The sequence below is a fragment of the Oncorhynchus nerka genome, linkage group LG7 (genome assembly GCF_034236695.1).
Source record: "Oncorhynchus nerka isolate Pitt River linkage group LG7, Oner_Uvic_2.0, whole genome shotgun sequence".
In the NCBI taxonomy this organism is placed as follows: Eukaryota; Metazoa; Chordata; class Actinopteri; order Salmoniformes; family Salmonidae; genus Oncorhynchus; species Oncorhynchus nerka.
This window is the reverse complement of record NC_088402.1, coordinates 55,717,977-55,740,699: the sequence shown is the minus strand read 5'-3', so window position 1 is coordinate 55,740,699 and position 22,723 is coordinate 55,717,977. Positions and strand designations below refer to the sequence as shown.

At 44.2% G+C, this 22,723-nt stretch overlaps 1 protein-coding gene across 2 annotated transcripts in view; it reads right to left on the bottom strand.

Moving 5' to 3' along the window:
- The window catches only part of LOC115131993 (nucleolar protein 4-like), a 126,710-nt gene that overhangs the window by 29,186 nt on the left and 74,801 nt on the right, over positions 1-22,723 (bottom strand). For both annotated transcript variants that reach the window (XM_029664139.2, XM_029664140.2), the window contains exon 5: positions 17,978-18,125. In XM_029664139.2, coding sequence (XP_029519999.1) covers positions 17,978-18,125 — 148 coding nt within the window. The remainder of the gene's footprint in view (positions 1-17,977; positions 18,126-22,723) is intronic.

The following is a 22,723-nucleotide window of genomic DNA, read 5'->3' as shown; positions in this document are numbered from 1 at the left end:
GAATTTTGTCAACATGTCAACCTAACATGGACACAATTCCCAAGAGACAATGTGAAAATCATATCGGCGAGAAATCGTATCCTCTCCCTGTGACACTCCAAATCTCTACCCCCTACTCACCCCCCCCCCCACACACACACACACACACACACACACACACACCATTTCCGTTACCATACCGCACATCTCTTGGCTATGGTAAATACAATTTGTTAACATTTTTTTGTTTCCGCATAAAAAGACAGCAGGAAGATGATCTGAATCTGGGTCACTGAAATATAGCGTGGTCACTCTCCTCGAAGGCATGTCATTAGGATTTTGAGAATGTTTAATATGCAGCCTCTCATGCTCATTACGCTTGGTGGGCCAGTGCACACCGTGCCTGCAGTGGGATTTAGCACTAAGCCTCTCCGTTGCTGCACTCACTCTGCGTTTTTTTGGGGGGGACTGCTTAAGACACATTCCCCTTCTGGACTAATTAGGTCTTCTATTTTTCATCTTTTGCGCTTTCTCTCTGTCTCTCTCGGTCTCCCTCTCTCTATCTTTGTCTGTCTCTGTCTCTCTCTCTCTTTCTCTCTCTGTCTCCCTCTGTCTGTCTCCCTCTGTCTCTCTATATCTCGGTCTCTGTCTCTCTCTGTCTCTCTGTCTTTCTCTCTGTCTATCAAGAGGAGTGCTGCTGCTCACTGTGTCTCCATCTCTCCATCTCTCCCTGACTGACTGACTTCCTTCAGGGGAAAGAAGTCTGCTAGGGGAGGAAGTGGTGATGTTGTAACCACAAACCCCTTCTCATTAAACTCGAGACCACACACTCTCTCACAGTCCTCAGTGACAAGAACTGCCAGCTATTTCCACAGAATACATGATTCAGCTCATTACAGCTTTCAATCATGACCTTTGGCGAGGCTGGCGAGACCTACTATACACACAGAATGATGTTTAGGCTTTCTTTGCACAAAACGTACAAATTAATAAAAGTACACAACAACTGCAGGCTAGCTAGTCAGACAATTTGCAGACTTACAGATATCTGCAAAATGCTCTACGGTTATTCACTGGCTCTTTACTGGAATCACCAAGCATCGCCCCAAAGTGGAACACACACACAATGCATCCAGAAACACCACATCGAATGACTTAAGGGCTTAAATGCTGAATTCAGCTCCAATTTCAAGGGGGAAAAGTCATATTGTCTCAGTTCACTGCGGTTTCTTTAATACAATGATCTCATTACAGAGTGCGGCAGCGGATATTCTGTTACATACTGTAGAGTCCATTAATCACCATCACACCAAGGGGTCTGCCTCATTTCATCCATACTACAGATGGCCACTCTGCCCTTCCTCCATGATCCCTGGCTGTCTTTAAAAGATGTCTGAAATGGCACCCTATTCCAAGATAGGGGAAGGGTGAATCGTGTTTTTTGGCCTGAGGTGTGCCCTTGTAAACTTACTGTCAAAGATTTAACAATGGTAGAAACTCCCTCTTCAGGCAATACTAACACACCAATCTAATACTTTTCAATGCACGACAGGAAGTGTGAAATTGCACCCTTGGGCTCGCCAGGAGAAAGAGTCTCTAGACATACCAGCCAATGTCTCACTGTGGGCTATAGTCATTTAAAGCTGGCCACCGGGGGCCGGTTGCAACAGTTAGGCGAAGGCGTATACACCTGGGGATGAAATGTACATTCTAGGTGTAGAAGGGAGCAGGCGTAGGGTGTTTCTTCAGGGAGGCTAACAAAGAACCCCGAGAGGTAGAAAACAACACTTCCCATACTATCGATTAACATATTTCCATTGTTGACTTTATTATTAGTATTAGTATTTATTTGAGGCAAAACAGGAACACTTTTCACAGCTAGTACAGATGTAGGCTATTACCTAGGGTCTGGGCTAATGTTTTTGACTGGATAGCCAATTGGGGATTTTTAGGCCGGTTCATGGAGTGACTGACAGTGCATGTCATTCACTTTATCAGTGATTCCACCCAAAATGTTCAATATTTTCAGTTCCTTTCATAAAAACCTGTATTGAAGAGAAGACTCTGTAGTCGTAGTTGTCAAACACACTGGTTACCATTCTTCAGCCAATAGAAAAGTGTAGGCCCATATACACTCTTCTATGTTTGTTATCAGTATCTTTTCAGTCCTCCCTCTAGCTCATCCCCTTCTAACATTTAGGCCTTACAAACCCTGTCTTCTTTTAGTCGTCCCATACTCTCTCCTCCTCCCTCGCTCAGTGTATCCTTAAAGTCCTCCCCTTTCTCTTCCTCTCTGTATCCTTAAAGTCCTCCCCTTTCTCTTCCTCTCTGTATCCTTAAAGTCCTCCCCTTTCTCTTCCTTCTCTGTATCCTTAAAGTCCTCCCCTTTCTCTTCCTCTCTGTACCCTTAAAGTCCTCCCCTTTCTCTTCCTCTCTGTATCCTTAAAGTCCTCCCCTTTCTCTTCCTCTCTGTATCCTTAAAGTCCTCCCCTTTCTCTTCCTCTCTGTATCCTTAAAGTCCTCCCCTTTCTCTTCCTTCTCTGTATCCTTTAAGTCCTCCCCTTTCTCTTTCCTCTTTGTATCCTTTAAGTCCTCCCCTTTCTCTTCCTCTCTGTATCCTTAAAGTCCTCCCCTTTCTCTTCCTTCTCTGTATCCTTAAAGTCCTCCCCTTTCTCTTCCTTCTCTGTATCCTTAAAGTCCTCCCCTTCCTCTTCCTTCTCTGTATCCTTAACATCCTCCTCCTTCCTCTTCCTCTCTGTATCCTTAAAGTCCTCCCCTTTCTCTTCCTCTCTGTATCCTTAAAGTCCTCCCCTTTCTCTTCCTCTCTGTATCCTTAAAGTCCTCCCCTTTCTCTTCCTTCTCTGTATCCTTTAAGTCCTCCCCCTTCCTCTTCCTTCTCTGTATCCTTAACATCCTCCTCCTTCCTCTTCCTTCTCTGTATCCTTAATGTCCTCCCCATCCTCTTCCTTCTCTGTATCCTTAAAGTCCTCCCCCTTCCTCTTCCTTCTCTGTATCCTTAACATCCTCCTCCTTCCTCTTCCTTCTCTGTATCCTTAATGTCCTCCCCATCCTCTTCCTTCTCTGTATCCTTAATGTCCTCCCTCTTCCTTCTCTGTATCATTTCAGTCCTCCCTCCCTTTCTCTCACCCATTGTCTCCTCCCTCCTCCCTCTGTCAGTGGCACAGTCCTCCCCCTCTCCATGTCTCTCCCACTGCGCTGCATGGACTGTCTGAGGTGCTGCCTGCAGCATGTGTTGTCTCTGGCCTTAAGAGGCGAAATACAATGCCGAGGAGAAGAGACAGGGACAGAGAAAGAGAGGAGAGAGAGATAGAAAAGCCCCCTCCTTCCTGCTCTCCCTCCCACACAGCAGCCACACAGAGGGCCAGACTGTGGAGCCCCACCTGGCCCCGCTCCTACACACTGCCTCCAAGCCCGGCATACACAATACCAACACACATACCACCTAGTTCACACACCAACCATCAGTAGTCCAACCTGACCGGAGGAAGACAAGGGGATAAACATTTCCGTCTGGCAGCTCGGGGAGCGGTGGAGAGAGAAGGCAGCTCAGGCATTTTTACATCCTACATAGGATGGAGGGCCAGGAAACAGTATTGGGAGAGTGCTCTCATAGTTAAGTAGAGAGAAAGAGTGTGTGTGTGTGTGTGTGTGTGTGTGTGTGTGTGTGTGTGTGTGTGTGTGTACGCATGCGCGTGTGGCTGTCTGCCGCTCAGTGATGACATATCTCCCGGTGATGATGGGGAGTGACAGGAGACTCAGATACAGGACAGCTATGTCAAGGAGTGACACATTCACAAAATGAGGTGTCCAGAGAATGACATGCTTGTACAATACGACAGGCCTGCAGGTACTGAGGAGGAGCAGGCTTAGTCTCAACCCAACCAGGAATAGATAGTGGAGGTGAGGAGAGGAGGTGACCATGACAGGCATCCCTCATGCAGTACTAAATGGGGGGTAGGGAGAGATAGAGAGAGCGCGGAAGAGTGCCTCATCTCCCACTCACTCCAACCCCCACGACTAACATTAGAGGAAGGGACAGCCTTCCCACAGACTGCACCTCATTAACAGGAGCCATTTTCTGAGAAGAAGCCTGATGCTCATGATTCGTACATCTGGACAAGCGCACACATCTCTTCAGAGTTCCTCTCCTACGAATAACATTGACATTGGCACTAGGCTACAATCCACACATAGTAGCCTAAACGTAGGGCCTACTGTAGGCTTACTCTATCATATTTTGGAGAATGCAATCGTTCAACTGAAGGCCTGCCACAAAGAAAAGGGGACAGAAAGGGGATGGAGAGAGACAAAAGAGGAGAGGCTGCCCCAGTTGTGTGAGCCTGTGGTGGGGATGGTGATGGGACTGAGTGCTCTGTGGCATTGTCACTTGTATTCTGGGAGACTGGAGCAGGCAGAGGCAGGGTGGGTGGCTGGGCTGGCTGGCTGCTGGATGCGGGGAGGGGAGTAGGTGCTGATTGGAGGGCTGCTGGTTATCGATACAGGCGCAGGAGGAGGAGGAGTCAGCAGCTGCCTTTTATTTTGTCCGGGAAGCGCTGCACAAAGACTCTACACTTCTCTGTTTCTCTTGGCTAATAGCCAATGGGGGTTTTCTAGCCTAATGAATAACGATGATGGGAAGGGGGAAGAGGTAGGTAGCACTGGCACATGCACACTGCTGGAAACAAAGTATGATTACATTCTTAGAAGAAAAGGTGTTATCTAGAACCTAAAAGGGTTCTTCGGCTGTCCCCATATGATAATCCTGTTTGGTTTCATATAGAACCCTTTTGGTGCCATGTAGAGCCCTTTCCACCAGTGGGGGCTGCTGGTGGGAGGACGTCTCATAATAATGGCTGGAAATGGAATGGAATGAATAGTATCAAACGCGTGTTATATACCATTCCATTTAGTCCATTCCAGACAATACTTTTAGCCGTCCTCCCCTCAGTAACCTCCACTGCTTTCTACAGAAGGGGTGACAACCAAAGAACCTTTTGGAACCCTTTTTTCTAAGAGTGTAGGCTATGATCTGTGTCTGAAGCTTATTTTGGTCAATTAACACAACAACAAACATAACCCATTTTGTTCCGACAAAGCCGTTCCTACCTTGCTTAAGCACACTGATGTAGGCTACTAAATAAAAGCGAAGAGTGAAGCGCATATCGGTGAGTGTGATTATCCCATGTCTGAGGGATCACCCTTGAAAGAGGTGTTTAGTATTCACTGTGTGAGCCAGCGTGTGTTATACAGGGGTGGCCACAGGGTGCTGTGTCATGCCCATTATTTTGGGCCTCAACGGTTCATTAACAGCAGCCCACTCTGACAGCACCTTCACAGCCTTACACCCAGAGTCCCTGTACCAAAGATTATTAACACTTTATGGCCTGCTGTAAAACTGCACAACTGCAATCAAGATGTTGATCCTGTCTGGCTAAAGTTCTAATGCACACTCAATTTAGAAGAAAAGTAGGTTGTGTCGTTTGTGTATTTTTGGCTATGTGTGTTGTTTCACGGAGGATGACAATGGGAACATACAGCACCAAAGATAACTTTTTTCTGTGTGAATCTGTCTGTGTGTGACCTTTGTTCTCATTGAACTTTATGCTCTCTTGCACAAGATGGAGGCAGTACCAGCCACTGAGCTTCATTGGAACTAAGTGCTGGCACTCTCTGACTGTGCCTCCCCTCCCAATCTCACTAGCCAGCACACAAATGCTATAGCCTATATGCACACACTCACACATGCACAATTTTGTAGGTACTTACTTGTACCTGCGCGCACACACACAGACAAGCGCACAAACACACGCACACACACGTTATCTTCCCCCACCCCACAACCAACTCCCCTGCTCCCGAGTTCAAAGCCAACCACCAGCATTGTCTCGTTTTTCTGCCGCTTTGTTTTCAGTACAAATAACACTCCAAAATATTTTTGAACAATAAGCAGAGGGTCATTCCACGAAATGAGTGCTTTTTGCGTACCTTTGATATCTTAAGTAGAAATTGTGCACAAATATTGCTTTTTGACATGTCCCTCTGTGCATCCTCTATGACTTCTAAGATTTTAACCCACTTAATCTCAACATTTCTCCAAGTTTTCACCATCATTGTAAAGCCCTAGTTATTTTTATTGCTTTGACAAAGACATCTCTGGAGATTATTATTATGTGATACATTTAACATTTTAATACTTTTTTAAGGTCAACCCTGTTATGTGAACTGGACTCTCGTTTTAATATGGTGAAACTACACTATAGTATACAAAACATTAAAAACACAGGCTCTTTCCATGACATCGACTGACCAGGTGAATCCAGGTGAAAGCTATGATCCCTTATTGATGATCCCTTATTAAATCCACCTCAATCAGTGTAGATAAAGGGGAGGGGACAAGTTAAAGAAGGATGGCTAAACCTTGATACAAATGAGACATGGATTGTGTATGTGTGCCATTCATAGGGTGAATGGGAAAGACAAAAGTTTTAAGTGCCTTTGAACTGTACATAGCCAATTCCAGTCATCATCAGGGAGTGCCTGTCCCTGGAGGCAGACTCTAAAGCTCACCTACTTCCCAGCCGCCCCGGCACCAACCCCTAGCCCTGACTCCCCCTTCCTCCATCAGCCAGCCCAACACAGCCAGGCAATATCCTCATGGCTAGGAGGGGCATAAAAGAGTGGGGTTGAAGGTTAGGAGAATGAGAAAATTGACCCGTGAATGTAAACATTTAAACTGTGTACAGAAACAGAAAACTGTGTACAGTGTAAATGATGACCTCAGGGTTGCTCAGAATGGGAGCTAGAAGTCCCAGGTAGGTAACACTTTCCACTTTCTCTTCTGACCTTAATCCATCTCATGCACAAATAGCCAAGTGGAAGTGGCCATGTTGGGAGTATCTTGGGGAAAGAAAAGGATTTGGAAATGTGCTGTATAAGAGTAACGTGGGCCACAAGAGTAACACTGTTTATCTTATATATTGTGCCTGATATGAATGATACCGTATTTCTGATGGCCGTGGACGTTAGCTTAGCTAGTAAGCATGACGTTGACTCAGTATTCATGTGGTAGCATCTCCTCAGCAGAGCCCAGTCCCAGTCCCACCTCAGGCCCAGCCATGCCGTGTCCTGTCCTGTCTGCCTTGTCTCCCTCCATGGCCAGCAAGTGCAGCACAGCAGTATCAGGCTGTGGCTGTGTGAGTGACTGGAGTGTAGGATACTGTGGGGCCACGGCTAGAGTCAGAGCCGGAGGGAGCTTTATCTGATCTCATTTCCCTCCAGCAAAAACCCAATCCTCACAGGGAAGGCAGAAGGCAGGGAATCAGACTGCTCACAGGGTGCAGCAGGCAGTAGCAGCGCTGTGAGGGAGAGGACAGGGAAGGGTGGGTTCGGGAGGGCAGGGGATATATGCAGACTAGAGCTCCTTAAAAGAGACAAACAGGAAAAGGCAAGAGAGAAAAGAAGATAGGATAAACCACTACATGTAGTGAGCATTGTTCTGCTCTGCATGTTATTGGGGAAAGCAAAAATAATTGGTCTGTTAGTTACAAAATTGTATAGATGAAAGGAGTCCTAACACTAATATTCTAACTGATGTGCTGTTCTATTCTAACTGATGGGCTGTTATCTTCTAACTGATGCGCTGTTATCTTCTAACTGATGCGCTGTTATCTTCTAACTGATGCGCTGTTATCTTCTAACTGATGCGCTGTTATCTTCTAACTGATGCGCTGTTCTATTCTAATTGATGCGCTGTTCTATTCTAACTGATGCACTGTTCTATTCTAACTGATGCGCTGTTCTATTCTAACTGATGCGCTGTTCTATTCTAACTGATGCGCTGTTCTATTCTAACTGATGCGCTGTTCTATTCTAACTGATGCGCTGTTCTATTCTAACTGATGCACTGTTCTATTCTAACTAATGCTCTGTTCTATTCTAACTGATGCACTGTTCTATTCTAACTGATGCACTGTTCTATTCTAACTGATGCACTGTTCTATTCTAACTGATGCGCTGTTCTATTCTAACTGATGCACTGTTCTATTCTAACTGATGCACTGTTCTATTCTAACTGATGCACTGTTCTATTCTAACCTGGAATTAAAATACATTTTGGGGGGGTTTGTTTCATTTGATTTACACAACATGCCTACCACTTTGAAGATGCAAAATATTTTTTATCGTGAAACAAACAAGAAATAAGACAAAAAATTCAAACTTGAGCGTGCATAACCATTCACCCCCCCCCCCCCCCCCCCCAAAGTTAATACTTTGAAGAGCCACATTTTGCAGCAATCGCAGCTGCAAATCTCTTGGGATATGTCTCTATAAGCTTGACACATCTAGCCAGTGGAATTTTTTGCCCATTCTTTAAGGCAAAACTCCTCCAGCTCCTTCAAGTTGGATGGGTTCCTCTTGGTGTACAGCAATCTTTAAGTCATACCACAGATTATCAATTGGATTGAGGTCTGGCTTTGACTAGGCCATTCCAAGACATTTCCATGTTTCCCCTTAAACCACTCAAGTGTTGATTTAGCACTATGCTTAGGGTCATTGTCCTGCTGGAAGGTGAGCCTCCATCCCAGTCTCAAATCTCTGGAAGACCGAAACAGGTTTCCCTCCAGAATATCCCTGTACTTAGCAAAATCCATAATTCCTTCAATTCTGACCAGTTTCCCAGTCCCTGCCGATGAAAAATATCCCCACAGCATGATGCTGCCACCATCATGCTTCATTGTGGAGATGGGTTCTCGGGCTGATGAGAGGTGTTGGGTTTGTGCCAGACATAGTGTTTTCCTTGATGGCCAAAACGCTCAATTGTAGTCTCATCTGACCAGAGTACCTTCTTCCATATGTTTGGGGAGTCTCCCACATGCCTTTTGGCAAACACTAAACATGTTTGCTTATTTGTTTCTTTAAGTAATGACTTTTTTTCTGGCCACTCTTCCGTAAAGCTCAGCTCTGTGGAGTGTACGGCTTAAAAGTGGTCCTATGGACAGACACTCCAATCTCCGCTGTGGAGCTTTGCAGCTCCTTCAGGGTTATCTTTGGTTTCTTTGTTGCCTCTCTGATTAATGCCCTACTTGCCTGGTCCGTGAGTTTTGGTGGGCGGCTCTCTTGGCAGGTTTGTTGTGGTGCCATATTATTTCAATTATTTTAATAATGGATTTAATGGTGCTCTGTGGGATGTTCAAAGTTTCAGATATTTTTTTATAACCCAACCCTGATCTGTACTTCTCCACAACTTTGTCCCTGACCTGTGTGGAGAGCTCCTTGGTCTTCATGGTGCTGCTTGCTTGGTGGTGTTGCAGACTCTGGGGCCTTTCAGAACAGGTGTATGTATATATACTGAGATCATGTGACAGATCATGTGACACTTAGATTGTACACAGTTGGACTTTATTTAATTAATTATGTGACTTCTGAAGGTAATTGGTTGCACCAGATCTTATTTAGGGGCTTCATAGCAAAGGGGGTGAATACATATGCACGCACCACTTTTCCGTTTGTAATTTTAAAAATAAAATCACTTCACCAATTTGGACTATTTTGTGTGTGTCCATTACATTAAATCCAAATAAAAATAATGTTTAATTACAGGTTGTAATGCAACAAAATAGGAAAAATGCCAAGGGGGTGAATACTTTTGCAAGGCACTGTATTCTAACTGATGGGCTGTTCTATTCTAACTGATGCACAGTTATATTCTAACTGATGTATTGTTCTATTCTAACTGATGCACTGTTCTATTCTATCTGATGCACTGTTCTATTCTATCTGATGCACTGTTCTATTCTAACTGATGTACTGTTCTATTATATCTGATGCACGGTTATATTCTATCTGATGCACTGTTCTATTCTAACTGATGCGCTGTTCTATTCTAACTGATGCACGGTTCTATTCTATCTGATGCACTGTTCTATTCTATCTGATACACTGTTCTATTCTAACTGATGCACTGTTCTATTCTAACTGATGCACTGTTCTATTCTAACTGATGCACTGTTCTATTCTAACTGATGCACTGTTCTATTCATACTGATGCACCGTTCTATTCATACTGATGCACCGTTCTATTCTAACTGATGCACTGTTCTATTCTAACTGATGCACTGTTCTATTCTAACTGATGCACGGTTCTTCTATCTGATGCACTGTTCTATTCTAACTGATGCACTGTTCTATTCTAACGGATGCACTGTTCTATTCTAACTGATGCGCTGTTCTATTCTAACTGATGCGCTGTTCTATTCTAACTGATGCACTGTTATATTCTAACTGATGCGCTGCTCTATTCTAACTGATGCGCTGTTCTATTCTAACTGATGCACTGCTCTATTCTAACTGATGCACTGTTCTATTCTAACAGATGCACTGTTCTATTCTAACTGATGCGCTGTTCTATTCTAACTGATGCACTGTTCTATTCTAACTGATGCACTGTTCTATTCTAACTGATGCACTGTTCTATTCTAACTGATGCACTGTTCTATTCTAACTGATGCACTGTTCTATTCTATCTGATGCACGGTTATATTCTAACTGATGCGAAACCCTTGGTTATTCATGGATTGAGGGAAAGCCAGTTTGCTACAGTAGAAAAATAATCGTGTAGCAAGAGCAAATTTGAATTATTATGTGGATTATAATTAATGGAAATGTTTTGTCGGGTTGATACATTTTTTGTTAGGGCAAAATAAGTCTGACATTTTAAAAAGTAAACAGCATAGTGGGTCGATTTCCGCAACAACTAAGAGCGTTGAAGTGCGAAGCTCAACTTCTCCACTGTTTTGGTGCTCTGGCTACTTCCACATACTGATACTGTGTGTGACTGTGCAAGAGCAAATGCATGCATCTTGCTCATCTCAATATCTGCAGTTCTGGTCGTGGCAACATCATTTCGCTGAGGCTACCTTTAAACATTGAATACACTACAAGTTCGCATTTCCTGCAGGAACATTCGCATCAAACTAAAAAGTGAACAAATTAAGATCCTACTGTATGCAAAGTGTAAATATGGCTACGAGAGCATGCTAATCTTCACCATCGGGACTATGGAGGGTTTGTCAGCGTTGTGGCCCAGAGCTCCTCCCACCCTAATGATATTGTAACGACCCTGGGTTTATAAGTGCGGAAATCGACTCTGCCACACGAGCATGCTTTGCGGTACAGTCGATAGCGCGCCGGACCTCGGGCTAGAAGGTCGAGGGTTCGAGACCTGCTCCCTGCCTGTTTCATTACAATATATTATCACTTGTGAATGATGCCCAACTTAAGGCAAACAGCGTGCATGCTTTTGTTTTGTGCAACTTTTTCAAAATCATAGTCGCACACATCATGTAGCCTAGCCCATAGGCCTATATGTTTTGATATGGTTTGTATCGCAACTAAAGTGGCCAAATAACTTCTTAAAATGAAGCACATTAATCCGCTCAACAATGGGTGTAGACCCTAACTGGCATACATACGCAGCGCGTGAGTTTCAAGTTTGAGGAAGATCATTTTCACCATAAGAATGTACCTTCATAATAAAAGCATTACATGCATAATCGCATTTGTGGTCACTTTTGATAATGGTGTTTTCCTGCTAATGCCGTGTGCGCATTGCTGCGCTTATAATGTGAAGAAATAGCCTGACAGTTTATCCATGTTTTAAGCTAAACGTTCTCATCTGTTGCATCAGCCTCATTGCTAGTGGTTGTATTCATTTGGGATCTATCGCATCCCACAACTGTCCCAGACTATGTTTGGAATATTTATTTCTCGCACAGAATAGGTCAACGTTTGTACTATGGGGGATAGTAGATTGACATATGCTAGTGCTTTTGTTGTTTGTTAGGCCTACTCATCTTGTTGGCTGACGAAAAGTAAATGTGGACAATTCTTCCAATATCTTCAATACGCGCCTTGGAATTGGATAAGGATGCGCGGAGTTGCGTCCCGGATGTGTCTGTTTTCACTTGCAGGCAGTGAGAAAGACCCGATCATGTGACTGGGAGCCATGTGAGTGAGAGGTGCTTCGGGATGGAGCCGGGAAAAGGGAATTAAAATGATTATATTCAGCCCAAGGGCCGAAAGGCCACAAAAAGCATTTTTAGGGGGCATTACGGACACACAAAGGGGATGCAGCCAGGAAATTCAACGCATTATCACGTGCTTGTCAAATTGTGAATGAGACTAATGAAGTGTGTACAGCCTGTGCAAAAAAACAAAACGGAGTTCATGCATTTCAAGATACTTTTTTAAAATCATAGTCGCATCATGCAGCCTTAGAACGTATTAAAAATCAAAACAAATAACCCAACATTTGTATCAAAACTAAAGTTAAATAAATAACTAAATTAAGAATATAGGAGTACCTGTTTCTTTGTCAACCAATCAACACAGGATAGCCGCATGTGCTCGCTCCCTCAAATTGTTTGGCGAAAACATCCTTTCTATTTTATTCAGCTATGTTCAATTGTATTCTTCATACTATAAAACAATATAAATGAATGGCATGGGATTCTAAGCAAATGTTGTCTGCTAAATGAACTAGTGTAGCCCACGGCTATATGGCATGGCCATATCAGGACCTAACATAAGGACAACTCAGAGTATGCTATTCTGTTCTTCTGAAATAGACTACATTTTCTTCATATCATGTTTCTTTAGACCTGTCTAAAATAAATAATGGATTTATTGTGATGGTGTAGGCTATTCAATTTATTTGACTTTTTAAAATGTAGATGTTCCAAAGGTCTGCATCAGTGGCTTGTAGGCTGTGTGTGGAAGCCTGGAGATGTTAAATGTGTTTATGTTAATTAACGGCCAATTGCTGTGCCGCAATTACTGTGTTATTTGCTTGACAATCACCGACTGACAACATTTCATGACCGCCACAGCCCTATCCACGTCAATAGGCAGTGTAGTAGGCTTAACCCGGCAGCTGGGTTCCTGGGTAATCTCATATCCCTCTCTTGGAAACATCTGTCTCATCTTGTAAACTCGGGAACTACTCTGCCCCCATTCCCCACTGTGGAGGGATGGGGCATACACCATCATCGGGCTATGTTAAAGACTGACAAACACAAATCTAGTTCACAACAGTTCAAATCAGGAAGGCTGGTCTGAATGCTCGCTTAACGTCATCCAGTAAGCATAACATAATTCACTTGGTTTCCTATTCTACAGGCATTGTGGGAATGAATACAAACATATTATCATAGCGTCTTATTTCTTCTCCTCTTTCTCACTAGCCATGTGTGGAATGTCATTCACCTATTTAACTTATATAAGCACAATAATGGACACTCCTCATATTTGCTGTTTAGCCTATGGGCTCACTCTTGCAATTATCACCTTCCTCTCTCTCAACCAATGGGCGTAAATCTTGGGATGTATTTATATGTCAACTTACCGTCGTTCTCTCATTTGCTGTTTCACAGCAACAGTTTTTGACAACCATCCCCTTCCCCACCACTACCAGCTATAATAACCTGAAGGCCCATCATTGGAACTCCTTTTCCCCAGCGGGGGGTTTCGATGCCAGCAGCACCGCATAGGGCTACATGCCATCACATCATCTGGCTCCGAGGCCATTCCCCAAACTATTTAATAAAATGTCATATTGCATTCCGTCTTTGTCATTCATTCAGTTAAGCATGTACTCGACTGAACTGAACATTTCCATTAGTGTAGGTAGGAAGACCTAGTCACTCACTGCACCGCATCATATTGTACAGTACTATTGTAATACACTGTATTGTACTTTACTGTACTGCACTACACTGCACTCTACTCCACTGTATGTAGGTAGCAGCCTAACATGCTGACTCTAGCCATACGTAGCAAGCTTAGTTGTGTGAAACAGGCAGCTATTTCACACTAACCCAGTGAAGCAATGAAAGGGTGCTGCTTAACTGCTCTGAACCCTTCTGTTGATGTTGCTGAGCTGTCACAATACCTCGGGTCACTGGGTGCTGCTGAGGAACCACCTTTAAAATTTAGAAAGACAAACAGACACTCTGTCGTCGCAACGTATCTTATCTGAGGCGTCCAATTGGGTGTTGGGCGTGGGGTGAACCAGGAGGGTGACTGATACGGACGGGTACAAACTTCCAGTTTTTTTAGATTTATGGGGCAACCTTTACGCCGGTTCTCTGAAATGCACTCTTCTACCCTCCCATAAAACAATATGAGACATGGGTGGGGAGTGATCCCAAGGTCTTAAAAATACACACACACACACACACACACACACACACACACACACACACACACACACACACACACACACACACCTTGTACTCAGCCATGGAATGGGACTGGGAAGAGCTTAGCAGTTAGCTAGCAGGGGGAAGAAAGCAGATGGAGGTCACTAAACCTCTCTATCCTCTATGGCAGCCAGCCAGGAGGGAGAGTCCCAACATTCTGAGGCAGCATCCAGCCAGTCACTCAAAGCTGCTACTGCCTCATTAAGACCAAGTTGGAGACACTGTTCCTGCTAAAAGTCAGGCATCTAATTGCAATTTCCCCGAGAAACACACACTGATTATAAATACGCCAACAGGAAGGCAGGCGTTCAATCACAGCTGGTGTTCATTCCTGTAAACAAAACAAATTGTTACCCGTCTCTCTCCCTGCGAGTGAGCTTTTGCTTGTAATAATTAATTTACTTGCCTTATTATTTTTTTGTGTGTGTCGTGGAGGGGGGTGCTGTTAATAATTAACAGGCTTCTGGCCCTATCTCAGTGGAAAGCATCCTTCCCCTGCACAAATGAGGACACAACTAGTGGTAGACATCCTCCCACACCACACGCCAGCACGTATGCTAGCGTGCATACATTTTGGGTAGTTGGCATCTCTCCGAAGCATGTGGAATTGGGGGTAGGTGGGGGTATATTTTAGCTGGACAAAAGAGCAGCCTAGTCCTCCTATCCTGTTCCTTCCCCATAGTTCATCTGAAGACGCCTTTAGATTTTATCTTCACTCTGCAGCCTCTCTCTCGTGCTCGTGCGGTTGCTCGAGCCCCAAATCCCAGAGATGAACTTGGCAAACACACTCATAATCAAATAGAACACACTGTGAAATATCATATGTTAACCACGCTGAATATTTTAGAGTATTTCCATTAGGTTATCACGCGATTATCGCCACGATTTGTATCACCTCCCCTTGTATGCGTGTGGCAGTTGTAGAAATACTGGTTTCGTACCAAATTGCACCCTATTCCCTATATAATGCAGTACTGTTGACCAGAGCCCAAATGGCACCCTAATGACCCTGGTCAAAAGTTGTGCACTGTATAGGGAATAGGGTGCCTTTTGGAATCAACCACTTTTCTTCTCAATAGAGGCAGGTTTATAAAGATGGCCTCCTAGCTTGCGTCTTAAACTCAGCACTACGGTCAGGGACAGACAGTACTCAAGGAATCCCTGGCTTGGAGAAACCACGTAAATGGACCTGACACGGCTGACACTAATGAGGCTTCTCATGGCGCTGTCACTCAAACACACTGACGTTTCCAATGGGTCGGCCATCTTTAATCCCAATTGTGCCTTTAACCTAACACTTTGTTTTCCTCAGTTATTGAAGGCCAGCTGTGGCAGTTTTTTCCCTATGGGTTATATTTTCAAAAAAGATCAATACACTTGAGTTCAAATCCCTGTTCATTACACATAACATTAAGCCATTACCTTGAAAACCTCATCAATCAATCTAAATATGCTAATTTGTCCAAGGAATTTCTCTGGTTGGCACAGTACTGTACATATGTTATCATGTAATTTTCTCAGGGATAACTGTTGTTCTGTTACACTATCCGATACTGATGTAAGGAGTCTGTGGTGCTTATAACAAGTATTGGCTAGGTCTTATTCGGTATTGTCCAATTAAGAGTGTTTTGGAGCAGCGGGGGGTTCATTACCTAACAACACTACTCATATTCCAGCTGTCCATACATACATCTATACATCAAGTATATTTTGCCACCGGGCCACCTCAGTTCATTACGCTGACTATTAGATAATCCAGCATTGCTATTCTCATCTATGTGTTTTGTTGGAACAGTTGACCTCGATCGCTTAGCTCTGGGGGGAAGAGGATCAAAATCCTCCTGTCATTTTCAACTGGCCTACTTTCCATGACTTCAAACACATTAGGTTATCATGTGTGCCACTGGCCTAGAGGCTGCAGCATTGTAGTGGTAATGGTAGTGGTAGTACTCTGCCCTGCTCTCTCTCTGCCTCTAGTCCAGGCGGGGAAGCAGGGACGTAAACACTGTACAGTCATGAGAAATGTAGGGAAATGACTCAGCCAGTCTGATGGTTCCTAAAGCCTACAGCCAGTTTAGTGTGTGTGTGTGTGTGTGTGTGTGTGTGTGTGCTCAAAGCTAGCCCTAGTACTACACACAAGACATGGACCATGTAGTCCTGGTTCTCTGTCCTCATATAGCATAGTGTTTCCCACCACAATCCCTATATGGTACAGTGCTGTACTTCAGTGTGGGAAATCACAGTAGCTAGCTAAACAAGTAGAGTAGTGCTCTGTTATTTTAGTGTGCCGTCTACAAGCAGGCAACACACACAGAAACAAACTAACTTCCTAAATCACTTGTAATGGACATTCTTGGTTCTGCAGCAGCAGGAACCATGGGAGTACTTGGAGGAGAAAAGCATTTTACTAAGAATGATCCCTGGTGAGGGACGGAGTGCCTAGTGCCTAAGGTACTACAGAGTAGTATATATTGTTGTCACAGACACTCGCCCAATGACGCTTCCAGTCACATCTCCAGTAAAAGCGCCTCGAGTGGCCAGTCCACAGCTCAGCCAGTTGCCTGAGGAGCTTCTCAGGCTCGGGAAGTCAGTGCATCAGGAGCCCCTCTTGGTTCCCTTTGGAGCCCAGTGAAATCATAGCCACGCTTAACCACAGGGCCTGAGAACCTCTTGGGGCCCTCTTGGAACCAGGCACAGCCCTCCAAGTCAAAATGTGACCCCCCCTCCCCCCCACAACAAACCATTTCTGTATAGACGTTTCGACTTTGCATATAAGAATAGCCAAAATGATTTAGACAATATTTGTCTGCTAAAGAGTTAGTGAAGGAGAGAGCACGGCTGGCAGTGTTCTCCACTGTTAACTATTTGATTTATTAGCTTATTTTCGGCGGTGCATCCCATCCGCCGGGTGCGATGCTGCTCCCAGGACCCATCTGCTGCTGCTTGCCACGAGCGGACATGTAATGATGGCTCTCTCCGGGAAGATTACCTCTGCACTTTTACCTGGCAGCTGCAGCAGGCAACGCTTCGTCACTCACGACAGCCAAGCATCTCTACAGCCCACTGACAAATGGAGCCATGGAAAGGCATTAAGGTGCATAGTAAAACACACTCGTACTCGTATTAAGGGGGGAAATGTTTCTCTGCTCAGTACCACTCATACTTGGATGCTACAGAGTGTGTATTAGAATACGTCGACCCTTTGTCATGACTCTACACAGAGTTCAAGGGTAACACCATTCAGGTGGTGGTAGTGGCTTTTACCCATCTCCTGAGGCCTTCTCTAGCTGGCCTAGAGGACCTGACCAGGCTCCCTGCCCTTCTTTCCCCAGCTCTATCCATAACATCCAACCCCCTCCGTTCACACCCTTCCTCCCTGGTGTGGGAATAGTAGCCCTTCCCCCACACCGGAAGCAGAGAGAGAGAGCGGGGCAGCAGGGTGAGGCTCGCTTGATCTAAATGTATTCTAACATCGTCTCTCGCCTCACCCTGGCCTTCCACTCCACTAACATCACAGTCCAAAAAGCCTGCTCTCTCCCAGCCTAACTTACACATTGACTGACTGTGTGAGTGTGAGTGTGGGAAGTGACATTGGAAATGCTCCCCGTTTCCCCCACAAACCATACCAATGAGGAATTTCATTTCAATCAAAGAGAGAGAGGAGAGAGGAGAAGGGAGATCAGAGGAGAGAGAAAGCAGCAGTAGTAGCTCTTCCTTACCGTCCTCCTCCTTAATGTGCGAGTTCTGAGGGCTGTGCATTCTCTCTCCGTGGTTCGGGGGACTCAGGTTGGAAGCAGGGCCGTGATCAGCTGATATCCATGTGGGGTCAGTCATATCAAAGTCCTCACTGCTCACTGAACTCTCATCCTGTCGGAGAAAGACCGGGAGGGAGAGAGAGGGAGAGAGAGAAAGAGAAATAGAGAGAGTCAGTCATGTCATTCCGTGGACAGCTTAGAGTAACGTATGACTGACCAGATCTCAGACATCAGAGAGGTTGCCAAAAGAGGCAGAGGGAGGCTACCTTGTTTGTAACAGCAGGGAGACCTAAATGGGGATTACATTTTGCAGTTAGATACTTGGTGCGTGTCTGGACTACAAAGTGTTAGGCCTATTTGGTATAAATAAAAATGACATAACTGGCAACAATTCACTATGATGAAAGTGTGCGAAAATGGAAGAAACTCAAAGACAGCCTGTCGTTGCACATTTTCAATATAGCAAAGTGATATCCCACTGGGCACACACTGGTTGAATAAATGCGGTTTTCACCTAATTTCAATGAAATGATGTTGAACCAACGTGAAATAGATGTTGAATTGAGGTATGTGCCCAGTGGGATGCATCAGTCATTTCAATATCTCTCCCTTTTTAGTCACCACATTGAGCAAGGAGCTGCAGAGCATCACTGGGCCTACAAAACCGCATGTGAAATGTGATTTGTCAACTGTCTCAAATTTGTGAAGTCCCTGGGACTACAGACGAAACACATTAAGAACTTGATTTACCAGTAACCTTTATCAGCAGACCCATAGCAGGCATAAGAAGCATTAAGAGTCTAGAAGCATTAAGAGTCTTTAAGCATTAGCAGATCAGCTGAGGCACAATGACCCTGCCTGACCAAACCCAGGCCCAGAACCAACCATCCTAATGACCCCATAAGGATTGAGGCACCTGTCTTCATTTCCATTTCGAAGCTGATTCTACATTCATTCAACATTCATTCCACATGTGTTTGTTTGACTTGTGTCCAACTTTTTGGTCCACCAGCCACTGTGGCAGGTACAAAATATTTTTTTTATCTACCCGCCACTCAGATTTTTTTTGCCAGAAAAAATATTTTTGTATTTTAATATTAGTAAGAAGTAATGTAGTATGTTGCTCAATTTCATTTCATTTTTTGTGACCTGAGTCTTTTAACCAAAATATCAGCAACAAAATGTTCAGCTTGCCCCTTTAAGGGTGGGAGGTTACCGTGGTAACATGGCCACTCGAGTCCTGTTAAGGTGTGTGTGTGTGTGTGTGTGTGTGTGTGTGTGAAATGTGAGTTCTGACTAGGTTAGGGTATCTCTTCGCTTTCAATCGAAGCAGCAGGCTCAAACTAACGTGGAAAAACAACCAAGCTTATGAACAAAACAATTTAAATAGCCAAGAAACACAAGGACAAAGTCTGACTTTGTAGACTTTCACGTAAATTAGACCAACTTTTAGGCCTGTGCGCAGCGCCTCCAAAAATGAATCAATATCAGCACTTAACTTCATTGCACACAGCTCTCCTTCCAGGCAGTGTTGCTGCGCAAGGTTGGATATGGTATAGGATTCGTATTTCCTTGTGCAATTAGCAGCTATGAAATAAAACATCAGAAATACTTTGAAAACAGCTACTGCAGCATTTTTCTAACCCTACCATGTGCTCATACTTGACTTACTTGACTATTTTTTATTAGCAAATGTAATGCTTGCACTGTAGAGCCCTGCAAATTGACCACCCACCAACGTGGCTGGTGAAATAGACATTATTACCCGCTAATACATAAATCTACCCGCATTTGGTGGGTGTTCATTTTATGCCTGCTTGTGTCAGTGTGGCTCCGCCGGCTGCAGCAAAGAGCGAGGAGGATCTGAGAGCCGCCACTCCCAGTAATGAGGTCCAGAGTGCTGCAGCAAGCTAGCTGCCTTTCAGGCAACACAACAGCTAGACTGACAAGACACAGCCTTTAGCTCAAACCTCAGACCCATCCATTGCACTGCTCTTTATCACTTGCTAACCCCCTTGGTTCCACACACTTATGAGCGCACACATGCACTTAGCCTACAGCAGGATAGTCAGGGGGCCAGAACATAATTACAAATCATTTGTAGACTGCAAATGGATGGCAATTACCTCAAACAGATATAACATTTGACTAAAACATAATTTCTAACCTTGTTTATAAATAAATAAATAAAACCACCCACGGGCTGCCAGTTGGGGAACCCTGGCTTACACACACACAACATGCACACGTCATAGGACTATATCACACATACACACCCGCACACACAGGCCATTTAGCCTACTACCACTTCTAGCCTAATCAGATACTTTTTTTCTGATTGAGCAACGTTAGGGGAAAGGACTAAAGGTGAAACAGACTAAAACTAACCTGTACTGATTTTGGAAGAAGGGCAGTGATGAAACAGTTTTTTCACACACTGTTTGGGCTGTGTGTCCCTCACTGGCTTTGAGCCCCCACCCCGCCCCCGCATACATAACCCACAGAACCTGCCAGTCACCATCTGTCCCCATGCTGGCTGCCCAGCACGCACTCCAATGGCGAACGTGCATAAAGATGGCAGAATTCAGATATGACATCATTGTTTTAGCACTATCCAGAGTTTTTAAAACTACGGCGTGCGACATGGTTCTTTCTATATGTCAATAAATCAACACAATCTACTTTTTCTTTTTTTCAAAATTGCAGCCGTCTTGAATCCTACATTTGGGATCAAATATACTGTGCTAATGCCCATACCAAACAAAATAGTAACGAAGAGCAATGTACAACACGCCGAACTGGAATTTGTGATTAGTGCATGGGTGCTGCCATCTTTATGCACCTCCGTTATTGGTTAACTTGCTTCACTTGCAAATTGACCTATTGACCTATTGATCCGTTGCTGTGCACAGAGAGATACAGGCTACCTAACTAACTGGTCCACTGTTAAGTCAACTCAAGTGCAGCCCTACAACATGGTACAGTTGAAGGCATCAAGACAAGGGGCAGGATCTAAGTACAGAACCGGTGGCCCATATGAAGAAACTGTAGAAGAAGACTGTCATTAGATTGTGACTGCTGTCACACTGGACCTAAAGAACAAATGTCCTTAGGCAGTGGAGAGGAGATAGAGGGGTCACTGGGTCATCATTCACTGAGAGTGGGAGGGGTCAGGGGCAGTATGTCCTATTGAGGTCAAGCAGATCAGAGGAGTACATAATCAGCATTCTGATGCTGCCAGCTGGATTCTCAGCTACCTGTAGCACTCACTCACACTGGAGGCTGCAAGTATTTGTTAGCTGACATCATCACGGTCTCACTATAGGCTTATGTCTTCTTCTTCCACAGTTACAAAGAGTTAGGTTTACACACACGTCTGAGCTCAACAGGCTTACGAGCACATAAAGCTAGGCTTCGTTGTGGATTAACTGGTTGGCAGTCAGTACAGGCCTTGACGAGAAAATAGACTTGAAGATCTAAGTATAACATCTATAACACATTGGCCAATATCGTTAGCACATGAATTAACTTAAAGTGAGGGATCCTAAACGACCTTCATTTAATCTGCGTCTTAACTCCATTTCATTTACAATCATTTAAAACCACACAAACTGGTCCGTCATTGTGTGTCGGTCGGGGAGAGAATCCAGTGCATAACAACGGTTTATTTTCTACAGTATTACTCCATCTGTCTGCATTCATTTTATCCCCACGGCTCAATCCTGGCTGCTGCCCTTCCTTTTATTCGTGTAGATTTTTTTTTTTATCAATGATCCCTCGCTAACGCTCTCATCTCATCTACATGCAGATGAAAGAAGAGAGATATCCCTCCCTGATAAATCACAGCCCGGGTGTGATCTCTTTGGGCTTGAATGAAATGCAACAGCACCACTCCCTTCCCTGCACAACATCAAAAAGCCTATGTTTGAAGATCTAAGCCTAGGCTAATTAAGATCCAACCTAACACTTCACATTGTGTGAATGAGTGACTCGGTTTAACCAGCTTCGTAAATGACTGGGGCGTTGAGATGGAGATCCATCTTACTTGGCTCCAAGCACATTCTGTTTCAATCAATCAATCAATCAATCAATCAATCAATCAATCAATAAACCTGATTTATTTTATAAAGCCTGTTTGACATCAGCAGTTGTCGCAAAGCTGAAGGAGCTGAATGAACTACAAAATCATGTAGGCTACCATTGGTCGTGGTGCTCTCTGAATTTCTTCTAAATCATGGTACAGTTTGCCACTGCCTCCACCGAAGGGCCTAGCAAAATGAGTCTGTTTAAATGACAGTGCAAGGAGATAGGAGAAAAAACGTATTTAAAAAAAATGATTAACTGGGAGTGCTTCCATTTCTATTTTTAACACGGTGGAAGAGTAAAAAGCTTCCAATGTGCATTCTTCCATATCACAGGCAAGTGGACTGCGGAGATGAAGTTGTGTCAAGCACAGCAGAATGGAGGAGGGCCAGCTCTATGAAAACACTGCTTTGATATGGCATCTTGCTAAGCTCCACATTAAATACGGGACTGTAATTTCTAATTCAACAGCAGAAAGCAGTATGTATTTACCAAGACAATTAGTCCTAGCCCCACCACACTCCAATGTAAAGAAAGTAGACGACGCGAAATTCCCCCATTTGAAGTGCTTTTATCACAGAGGCCGGAACTGAGAAAGTAGTTTTCAAGCTAATGCAGTTAGCAAGC